Source organism: Schistocerca serialis, chromosome 5, assembly GCF_023864345.2.
Source record: "Schistocerca serialis cubense isolate TAMUIC-IGC-003099 chromosome 5, iqSchSeri2.2, whole genome shotgun sequence".
In the NCBI taxonomy this organism is placed as follows: Eukaryota; Metazoa; Arthropoda; class Insecta; order Orthoptera; family Acrididae; genus Schistocerca; species Schistocerca serialis.
Window position 1 is genome coordinate 316,563,526 of NC_064642.1, and position 12,524 is coordinate 316,576,049.

General features: G+C 35.0%; 1 protein-coding gene across 2 annotated transcripts in view; it reads right to left on the bottom strand.

Annotated features, from left to right (window-relative positions):
* Nucleotides 1-12,524, bottom strand: part of LOC126481281 (U4/U6 small nuclear ribonucleoprotein Prp3) — a 66,526-nt gene that overhangs the window by 34,216 nt on the left and 19,786 nt on the right. For both annotated transcript variants that reach the window (XM_050104919.1, XM_050104918.1), the window contains exon 4: nucleotides 3,147-3,365. In XM_050104919.1, the coding sequence (XP_049960876.1) occupies nucleotides 3,147-3,365 (219 nt within the window). The remainder of the gene's footprint in view (nucleotides 1-3,146; nucleotides 3,366-12,524) is intronic.

The following is a 12,524-nucleotide window of genomic DNA, read 5'->3' on the forward strand; positions in this document are numbered from 1 at the left end:
GTCTACATTTTATATCCTCTCTACTTCGACCATTATCAGTTATTTTACTCCCTAAATAGCAAAACTCCTTTACTACTTTAAGTGTCTCATTTGCTAATCTAATTCCTCAGCATCATTATAGAATGTATAAAGAACAATATCTAAATTGTACAGAGTGGCATAATTTTAAGTCCTTTTCATTTCCAGAGTCCTAATTTCATCATAGGAAAATTTATTTTAAGTTATTGGGTAATTACTGGTGGCCCATGATCTGTTGTTACAAAATCTGTCTCCGGAGACAATGTGGACTAGTACCCTAACTTATTACAAAGTAACATGCAAGCTTACCATAGGGCGTACACAACAAAGAGCATGACACAGAGTTTCTGCTTACCAATAAGGAAAGTACTGATTATTAAACTTCCAATAAACTTCAATTAGACTACAATTTATCTGGTGCACTGAAAGACTGCTGACTGTTATTTACTGATTTGTAAAGGGTACAGTTTATAGTAGTTATTATTTGGCACCAGACTATACAATTATTACTAAGAGTAATATTATTTATAAGAAGGATACTTTAAGTGGCGACGGACAGGACCCAAAAGGAAATTTGTTATAGAGTTTACCAAAGTAAATTAAGCTTATTTTTATGCAACTGTGTTAATCCCTTATATTTTTGTATGTTTCAATGTATGAGTGGAGGACCAGGAGAGCAGCAAGTCACGAGTCGACTGATCAACAAGGGCTCCGCTGCTGTCAATTATGGTGGTAGACTGCAACTCTTTCTCACTTTGCTTGTACCAAGGATGGAGACTTTATTCATATTTCAGAGTAGCTTTGGTAATTTAATTCTCAAGCAGACTGAAGTTATTTTGTGAAAGTTTTGTTTTTATCTGGAACTGTGACTGTGACATTGCAGACTGATAAGTGTTGCTACATTATTTTTTGTTTGTTGTGTTATTGTAGACCTATTGTTGAATTACAAAAATCTAATAGGAGTGAAGGGGACTGATATTGCTCTAATTAAAAGTGAAAACGATTTTCTTTATTTATTGTGAATTTATTGTGTTATGAGTAGACAGCAATCTAGAATGGAAGATAGGGACGAAGTTCATGTTCAACCAGTTGTACACAATATTGCACCACCTGGTCAGCAGAAACCAATGGACAATCCTTTGACGGAACTTTTCTACAGGATCGAGAAGATGGGTGGACCAGTAAATGCAGTGTTTAACCAAGTTACTTTACTCACTGAAAAGCAGGAGGATATGACTGAAAAACAAGGATCAACTAAGCAAGAATAAATTGATCTGATTGGCAAAAGTGAGTGTTTTGTGAAATAAAATTGCTGGACTACATCCCACACCGGATAACAAATACCAGATTTGTGCCAGGTTAACCAACATATATCAGAAGTTATTGGAACTTTAACTAATGAGGTAAAGGACAAACGTAAAGCTACAACAGTAAAACAATTATCAGACCATGTTTCTGATTTATCCTTAGAACAAGACAACAGGGACAGCCACAGAAGTGCAGGCTGCTGCAGAAAATGTCACATCTAGGAAGGATACCCGAAGTAAAGAACTGGTAAATGGGATATGTGATATTAAAGCCCAACTAGACTTTTTGCAATGGCAATCTGCTATAAGTGATTATGTAGACAACATGACCAAGGATGTGATGAGTGATTCTGATCAGATGCGAATCCATGCACAGCTGTCAGAAAACTCATAATGTAACCAGTCACAAATGTGTGCAAGTGTGTCACCTCACATACAAAGTTTGGAAGGATTGAAAACCAATTACGTAAAGATGATTATGGAAGAAAAGTTTATTATGCACAAACATCTTCAGGTTTTAATTCCCAGTAAAAAGTGTGTCCACCCAATAGTGTTTCTTCATTTAAAGGAGCATTATCATGTTCACAGACTTGAAGGGCAAACAAAATGATTTATGAGTGGATATATTCACGAGGATGCAGCTTTCTCAGCCACGGATGCTGTTAAGCAATGTACAATAGTCCAATACTTCCAATAATTCCCATTTTCTTGGCTGAATAACCAGAAAGTGCATGATTACGACATATTAGTGTGTTTTTGTGCCTGAAATGGTTTAATATATTGGCATCATTCCAGTCACAGAATGTGCCTAAATTAATGCGAGTAACTTACCTAATGAATCAACTTTATTGATAAAACCGTCTCGGTATTTTCTGAGAGTAATTTGGGAAAATCCATTCTTGTCATCATGAGCATATGGTTTAATGTGCTGCTTTATCTTATACTCTCGAACTTTATTTTTTAGTTAATTTCACAGAGAAAGGTAAGTTCTGAGGCAATGCACAGAGGCCAGGAGCAATGTACTCTGTGACGCTTCCGCCAAAAGTGTCATTCCACTGTTTAGTGTTTGTAGCACACTCTTCAAGCTGTGTGTACAACATTTAGTGCTGATTTTTGTGTTAGTTTACTTATGGAGGAGTTACCTAGGCACTACAATGTTCATTATGGGTGGCATGACGCAAACATGGCAGGTATTAAGTTAAGAAACGAGAAAGTTTCCCAAGAGTATAAATTCCACTACAGAGAGTCAGAAACAGGAACAGTGGGCTGCTGTAGCACCTACCCCAGCAGTGACCGTTATCAGGGTTGATGACCGTGGGAACATGTGATGTGGGTCAGAGACATGTAGCCCACTGGTGACACCACAAAGCATCACCCCCTCCCCCTCTCTGCACCGAATGAATCACACAGCTACTTCCTAACATGCACACCATTATACATTTCCTCTCTCAATAAGTAGCTTTAAGAGAACTTCTTATTAATGTAGATTACGAATCATTCTATTAAGTTCTGTATCACACTACACTATTGTGTGTCACCCAATCAAACACTTCAGCCATTTTATATTTCAGATGACTTGAGTTCAAGAGAAATACAATACATGTCACACTACAGTACTTGGAATGAAGGTCATAATGTACATTGTCGCATCAGGTCTGAAATGTAACACGTAATCTAAGGAGCACCTTATTGCAGCATGATGCTTGGCTCTGCATCCTACTGTACACACAATGTTCTATCAAAAGTAAATAGAGAAAGAAGCTACTTCTATAGTCATTCATTGTGAAAATACATTACTGCCAATCTGTGATATGGTCTCACCTGCAACTGTGCAATCTTTCTAGCTTTATCAGGATCACCACGATTCATTCCAGACGACAGGCTAGGTGGAGCTGCAGAAAATGCTGAACTTCTCATCGATTGTGTATCATCTCGTCCATACATAGAGCGCATTGGAGGAATTTCATCAACTCTAAGTGCATTTAATGCACGTTTTCTCTCTTCAATCATCTTTTGAGCATTAGCCATCATTTCTTTGATCTATAAAAGAAAAAAAACAGAATGCACATTGAAGATTACTAAACAAAAGTGAAAGAAATATGAAAAAATCTATTTTGTTAATAAGAGCCAGTTATTGTATCCATGACAAAAACTGTCAGAAACTGTGTTCAATTATTCTTCCAACAATATGAACAGATAATGGTTGATTGTGTAACTAATTCCTTTGTTCCTTTAAATTCTGAACATCATTCTTCCTCTGTTTATTAAAGTACCATGCTGTCGCAAAACCTTTAAATATTTCCTAATTTTTCATTCTATAAAGCACTCTGTGTATAAAGTTGCAGCAAAAATTGAGAATCTTTACTGCCTTTTCAATCTCTATATATTTTAGTTACAAGTGTGTTGCCTTAGAGAAGTATTATTTTTTTTATATATAAACAACATTAGAAAAATGATAGATTGCTTCTCAATTAAAGATCACATGTTGAGCTGCAGACAAGCACAACAAAAAGAGATTGTTACACATTTAGCTTTCATCAAAAGCCTCCTCCAGAGAACACGAACACGAACACACACACACACACACACACACACACACACACACACAAACAAACAAACCTCATGCACATATGACTGCCATCTCTGGCGGTCCAGACCAGAAATCAGACTGAGTTAATGTCGAGTATGATTGTGAACATCAAAATAACTGAACTGCACCAATGCTTAATTCAATTTTTTGACATTACTATCAATGCACAGAACATTCTTCAGGGGCCATTTCTATTAGCTTACATCAGTATATCATTTGCACAGCAATGCAAGTTCCTCATTCTGTCCACCAAGTTCTTAACTCTGATAGCTACACATTTATACATATGTAAAATTTAAAGTTCCCTGCTGTCTTTTTCTCCCTGTATGTAAAGGCTCATTTAAGAAATTACTGTTAGGATTTTGATACAGTTTTCACCAACAGGTAGTCAGATTCATGAGAGATGTTTGTATATAATTTGTTACCACTATGCCAAACAAGTCATCTGGCCAAAGATACTTAGTAGTACCTATGCGAAGCTGGGGCGAGTCTCTAGTATATCGATGAAGAACTCTGGAACAGAAGTAATAAGCCTTGTTTTTTTCAGTCTTCCTGGGCCTCTGTCATTATCCAAGTCTCTAAAACTATACTTATCGATTTTCTGTTAACTGCATGGAAGAATAACATAAAAGCTAGCTTTCCTTATTTGTGAAACTGGATATTAATTTAAGGCCACAGGAAGACATGAGTTGTTACTTATATTATGGTATAAATTAATGTATGTCATTTTCCAAAAATATACTGGCTTTATTAAAACATAAAACTGTTGGTCAGTGAAAGGAATGTCTCATGAACTGTCTCAGAAGCACATTTCTATTAGGTAATCTTCCTCAGTTGATGTGTTTAAAATAAGTTATTGTACACTTCCTCTGCTAAATATAATAATAGTCTTCTGTAGAGCAAAATTCCCAAAACAGATAACAGAAACACACAATAATAACGGTACTCCCTGAAATCTTGACAATTTCCTCTTATCCTACTTGCAGTACTAAAAGCAACAAATATTATTATGTACACACATCTTTCATGGGCAATGTGCTACAAATTACTTAACACTATTTACATGCATATGACTAACAGATTCAAAGATTCAGTTTGTTACAGAGTCCACCCCTATCCTTCCAAACTGCCAAAAAGGTAGGAATCTGGGTCAGAATCCTCACGGAAACTCTACATCATGATATCCAGATGGATATTTTCACACTGTTCTTCCATTGCGCCACTTGGTGCATGAAATATTGTCACTACTTTTTATTTATTTAAATTTGGCATATTTCGTGACAGTACCTTTTCCGTGAAATGTTTACAAGGCGATATTTGTCTTGGCTTCAGTTGTCTAGTGGAAGTATGATTCCACAATGCAGTTTTGTCAGTTGCAGAAATGACCTGGTTCAATGTGTTTCCCTCATTTTTGGTGATTCAAATACCATTTCTTTGAATGTGGTTTCTTCTTAAAGTTTATATAAAAAAAAGTGGTAACATAATTCATTCTTTCTGTTCACTAACAAATTATTTATGACGGCGACCTGCACATTGTTCTACTGTCAACACCATGGACACCAAGAGTTCACTGCCGACTGGCTACAGTCAAAAACGACTCTAGCGTCAAAGACATTTTACACAACACACAAGCTTCCACTTGTAATCAGTCTTTTTGATATTCTTCGTCACAATTACTAACAGTAATCAATATGCTTTCACTCTCAAAAATATAAGTAAATTAGCATATAATAAGGCAAATTACAATAAAAAATATTTTGACAAAAATATAAGAAAACATTTACAATTTGGTATCGACAAATCCGGTAAAAAATAACACATCTCCCAGATCCATTACAACTGCTCCCCAGGGCTTTTGTTGTTATGAACATATACAACAAAATCCCGACCACACTCAGTAATGGATGTGTATTACACAATTAGTACATTAATGATGCAGTCTGATAACCTCTTCCAAATTTGGACTCTTTGAATCTGTGGACTTGATACTGGCTGTTGTTGCAATGATACTTCCCCATCAATTTCATACACAAAAAATTCAAGTAAAGAAATTATTTAACATGACAAATATACATGGTATAAAACATACATGAGAAATATTCTAACATACGGCATACAGATTGAAAATAATAGAAAGGTAAAACTCATTTCCTAGAATAAGATTGAATTTTTTTTCATATTAATGTTAATTTCATTATGCCTACATATTGTACAGTAAAAATGATACTGGACATATATAGTGTAGGGTTTTTTTCCTATATATATATATATATATATATATATATAATGGAAGGAAACATTCCACATGGGAAAAATTATATAAAAACAAAGATGAGGTGACTTACCGAACAAAAGCGCTGGCAGGTCGATAGACACACAATTGTGTCTATCGACCTGCCAGCGCTTTTGTTCGGTAAGTCACCTCATCTTATCTCATACGGTGAAAATCCTGTGGAACTATGTTGTAGGCTATTCATAATATCTTCAAAATTTCGAACGTGCTCAAACCAGGTTGGATGTTTATGGCTACAATAGGTTCTACAAAGTCTCCCAATTTCCCTCATATATCTTTCTGCAGGATTGGTGGATGGAGAATAAACAGATATAAGTATATGCTTCAATTTTGATCTTCCAATAAGCTCTTTCCAAATTTGTGAACCATTATCTGATAATATAGCTTTTGGTTTACCCACCTGTGCGAAATAATCTCCTTCAATTTTTATTATAATTTAATGGCTAATAGCTTTTTCACTGGATACAGTTTAATTAATTTTGAAAATACATCTACCATAACAAATATGTAACAGTGACCACCATTACTCTTTGGTAACATTCCATATAAGTCCACAGTGATAAGATCTAAAGGTTTTTCCAGAATAATGTTTTGCATCTCTCCACCACATCTTTGACTGTTCACTTTAACTCTCTGACATTTGTCACAGGTTGCCAATTCTTTTCTTACCTTCTTTCCAATATTGTAAAAATAAACATTTTGTTGTATCTTTTGAATGCACTTCTGTATCCCACAATGACCAAAACTTTCATGTATGTAAATGATCAGCTTTCCAGCATCTGCCTCTGGCCAACACAGTTTCCAATTATCAGAATCTACATCTGATCTCCGAAATAAAATCCCCTTATGTAATTTGTAAAATTTATCAAGTTTCTCATACCCCTTATTGCCTAAACATTCTTTGATTAATTTCCAACTTTGATCTAAATTTTGATTTTTTCTAATTTTGTTACACATAGTTCTAATTGTTTTCTCATTTTCCACCCCTTTCAAGTATCTAATTTCAAATTTATGTAACTCTTCAGGCTTTCCCGGCGATCTAATGACATCTTGGGTTGTCGGGTGTTCTGCCGGATATCAGCGTCGTACTTGCACGATATTTCGGTCACGTAGCTCGAGACCTTCATCAGGTGCGACCTGACGAAGGTCTCGAGCTACGTGACCGAAATATCGTGCAAGTACGACGCTGATATCCGGCAGAACACCCGACAACCCAAGATATAATTTTAAATTGCTTTTCCTCCTCTTGTTCAAAAATCTCCTTTTCTCCCCCAATTGGTAACCTTGAAAGTGAATCAGCTACTACATTCTCAGAATCTTTTGTGTGTTTGATTTCAAAGTCAAACTGTTGCAGAAATGGTGGTGGTGGTGGTTAGTGTTTAACGTCCCGTCGACAACGAGGTCATTAGAGACGGAGCGCAAGCTCGGGCTAGGGAAGGATTGGGAAGGAAATCGGCCGTGCCCTTTCAAAGGAACCATCTCGGCATTCGCCTGAAACGATTTAGGGAAATCACGGAAAACCTAAATCAGGATGGCCGGAGACGGGATTGAACCGTCGTCCTCCCGAATGCGAGTGTTGCAGAAATATTGCCCATCTGGTCAATCTACTGTGGTATAATTTGCACTCTTGTAAGTAACTCAAAGCTTTGTGATCTGAAAATACTATGGTTTTATGTCCAATAAGGTAAATTCTAAATTTTGTAAAAGCCCAAAGAATTGCCAAAAGTTCCTTCTCTGTGACTGTATAATTTTTCTCATGCTTGAGCAAAACTCTGCTCCAAGCCCATAATTACTGCTATCAGTGTTCAAACAAAATGGTAAATTAAAATCAGGTCTGTGTAATAAGTATTGCTTCCTCAACTCTTGCTTAATTTTATCAAACTCTTCCTGACAACTTTTATCCCAAACCCAAACAGTGTTTTTCTTAAGTAACTGACTTAAACATGGTGCATTCAGACTCTGATCACTTATATGTTTTCGGTAATAACCACATAACCCAAAGAACGACTTTAATTGTTTTTTAGTCTTAGGAATAGGAATTTCTGAAATTGCTTTAATTTTTTTCTGGATCTGCCAAAATTCCCTTGTCTGTGACAACATGACCCAAAAATTTTAATTCAGAAACTGCAAATTTACATTTCTCTAATTTCAATGTTATCCCCCCTTTTCTAAGTTTTTCACAAACTGACTTCAAAATCGAAAAATGTTCCTCCCAATTTTGCCCTGTAACCAAAATGTCATCTACATAAATTATCAGTTTAGATGCAAGTTCTTGCCCCAGCACATGATCCAAAGATCTTATAAATTCGGAAACAGAAGAATTTAACCCAAATGGCACAACACAATATTGGTAACTCTTACCATTGTACAAGAAAGCAGTATATTTTCTAGAATTGACCAAACGTGGTACCTGATGAAAACCCGAAGTTAGATCCAAACCTGACATATATTTTATATCTGTAAATTTATAGAGTAACTCATCAATATTTTCGGGATGGTCTGTCTGTCTGAAGTGTCTAGAGTCCAAAACCAATCTAACTCCACCATCTTTTTTCGAAACTACTACTAGAGGATTATTATATGCACTGATACTCCTTTCTATTATATTACATCCTTCCATCTTTTTCAGCTCTTTCTCAACAGCAAGTCTTTTTGATATTGCAATACTGTATGGTTTTATGAAAAATGTTTCATGAGGTTTTACCTGAAGCTCACGCTGATAACCCTTTACCCTACCAGGCATGTCACTGAAAACATCACTGTATTCCCACAGCAGATTTTCTAACTGTTGTTTTTGCTCCCCAGATAAATTTTGTGTTTCTGAAATTTTCAAATTTACTAAATTCCCAAATTCAACTTCATCAGTATCAAATCTATGAGTTTCAATATTCTCCAATCTATTTTCTTTTAGTAAATTGATACTGTCAAAATTTCCATTACTCTGATCACCGAGTGTGTTCACAAAATTTGTCTGAATGTATTCCCTTTCACTAGTTTCTATCAAAAGTTTTCTTCCAACCCAATCAAATGCTATATTTACTTTTACTATCCAATTCATACCCAAAAGAAAATCCTCATTAAATTCCTGAATTACAAAACATCCATGTGTGAACAACTTGCCTTCAATTAAAAATGTCACTAAAGCCTGGCTTTTTACCAATTTACTGCTCTTCCCAGTAGCACCTTTTATCTTTACCCCAACAACTGGCATTTCAACATAATCTTTCCCCGCTTTCAATTTCTTGCTTAACCTTTCAGATATTCCCGAGATCTCACTTCCTGTATCAATTAAACATTTACCAATCCATGACCTAATTTGAACTTTTATATAAGGACTGCAAAATTGATCACTTTTCTCAGAACCTGTATCCTCATGTAATAAATCACTTTCAATTTCCCCAAACCTATACTTATCAGAATCATACGGTATACCATTATATGTATTATTTGTCAAAGTTATAAAATTTGCACAAGATACAAAATTGTCATTAGTACTCTCTATTATCTCAAATAGCCAAGAATTTTCATCCAAATCACATTGTATACTATTGAAGTACTTATCCTTCAGCTTTTCAAAAATAAAATATCTCATCTTTTTCCACCACTCAGGACATACAGTTTCACATACATTAATAAGCATCTTTCTAAAGTTCTTGTCAAAAGAAATAGTTTCACTGTTCAGCCATATATTCATAAGAAATGTGTGTGTGTGTGTGTGTGTGTGTCACTAGTATCTGTAAAAGTTTCACTTAGGCTAGAAGTTATACATGTGTCATCATTATTTGTGTTGTCAGATTCTTTACCAACAACATCAAAATTCACACTTTCACATACACCCAGCTTGTGAGCCTTATTCATCCTGGTAACATCCCTGGGAATTTCTATAATATTCTCACTATTTAATCCATTTTCAACCATGTGTATACCCAACTCCCTATTTGAACTAATGAAACACCTTTCCTCATCATCATCATCAATACCATTACCATCATTATCAACTTCATCATCAACATCATTATCATTATACATATTCAGGTCATACACATTCAAATTATCCCCTAAAATATTATTTCCCCTTTCTAAAGTTACCAGATCCCTTTCACCAATATTTTAATTCTCACAGCATGCATTCTCTCTTTCATTCACACACGTCTCTGAACTAGTACAAATTACATCATCTGACAAAGTGTTGTTCTTTTCTGCCCCAGTGTAAAACTCTGTCAAATTAAATGAATCAATTACTTTTATCTATTGTATGTTCTTGTTTACTGAAAATTTTATTTTTATCAATATCATCATTATTTTCCTCTTGAAATTTCTTCAATAAGCAACAACTAATGACCTCATGTGATAGCTTAGGTTTGGAACTGTCATGTTTGGGTTTATGATAGTCACATCCATTGGTCCTTTCATCATGCTCACCTTCTGCCTCAACCTTGCGGACCTTCAAGGGGGCGTCTACTTGTTTTTTATTTCCTGAATTACAACTTGTTCCTGCTTGAACTGCTGATTGTGGTTCTGCCAATGTCTCTGATCAACATTTCTGTTCCCATTCCTATGCCAAACATTGCCTGATTGTTGGTAATTTCTATTGTACTGATCTCTATCAAAATTTCTGTGATTTTGATCCCTAAAATATTCTCTATTTTGTTGATTATTTCCGCGAAAATCATGTTCTTGTTTTGGATGAAAATTATGGTCCTTCTTTTGAGAATTGTTATATCCCCCTGAATTTTGACTGACACCATGATAATTGTTTTGTTCCCTTTTTTGAAAGTTGTCATTTCCCCAATTTTGACCATTACCTTTCTGAGTAAACCCACTGTGTGTTCTTGTTGTTACCCTATCCAACTTTTCAATAAATTGAGAAACTGCTCTACATTACTATCAGGACAATGAACTAAACTCAACTGCACTGCTGATGGCAATCTTCTCTTTAAGGTATCAATTTTGATCAAGTCATCCAAAGGTTTTGTTAAATGAATAAGTTTTTGAAGTTCACTTTTGCAAAATTGTTTCATGCTCCCATCTGATTCTCTATAGTTTCTCCCATTCAAAAATTCACTTTTGATTCTAGTTTACTTAAGATCATCCCACAAATTTTCCAGAAATTTTGATTCAAATTCTGAAAAGGTCACCTCCACAGTTACAATCTGGTTTGCCCAAGTCAAAGCTTCGGGGTTCCAAGAATTTTTTCATAAATTTAATTTTCATATCATCTGGTGAGTGAGGTAAAAAAACAATCCTTACAATACCGTATAAAATCAATGGGATGTAAGGGTCCATCTACCGAAAAGTGCTTCACTGGAATATTAGATACAAGATTGCATGTGTTGATATTGTTATTTTTGCTTTGAAATTCAATGTCAAAACTTTCAATTTTACGCTAAGTTCTTTGACAGATTTTTTGTTTTCTAAATCATTGCACTCTACTCTTTTTTTCTAGAGTAACCAAACGATTGTCAGTTCCTTGTTGTACATTTTTTACTAAAACTTTTGTATTCCCATCCAAATTTTTAATTTCCCCTTTTATCTCATTAAAATCAATTAAATTTCTTTCCCTATCTGCCAGTAACTCATTTTTTACAGTATTAATTTCATCGCTCAATTTAGCTTCAATTTTTTCCTCAACACTGCCAACCCTGTTCGAAAGATCGCCCACTTGGGTATTGACTGCTTGGGCTTGCAACAAAATGTTATCAATTTTTTCATCCCAGTAAGTCTTATTGTCGTGAACTGATTGTTTAATTTCTTTCGTGAAATTCACAAGAAAACTTTTTAAATCAAATTGATCGGTTCTTTCTGTTTCATTTGACCTGTCCTGATTTTCAAAGTCTATTAAATTACTACTTTCTACTTTAGGCACAATACTCTTGAAAATCTCATAAGTCATTGCGAAGAAAAAAAATTTATAGACAAAAATACAAAACAAGATAAAAAGATTGTTTTAACAAAATACGAGGGTTCCGTGACTTATCTGGAACACTCTTCTACTGTTGCAAATACACGTTTTCCATCCATGTGACTGTTGACCAAAATTCTTGAAATTACTTCTTCTGTCGAAAATTATATTTTTCGCCGAAACATTTCTTCTCCAAAACTTTTACTTCCCGATGAACACAAATACTGTAACACACATTCTGAAGAAACTGGTATTAACACACAAAAATTTTCTTCCTCGTAGCACTGTTGAAGATCTCGTGTACACAATATCCCGGCTACAGCCCCCAGTTGAAACATGGTCACTACTTTTTATTTACATAAATTTGGCATATTTCGTGACAGTACCTTTTCCGTGAAATGTTTACACGGCGAT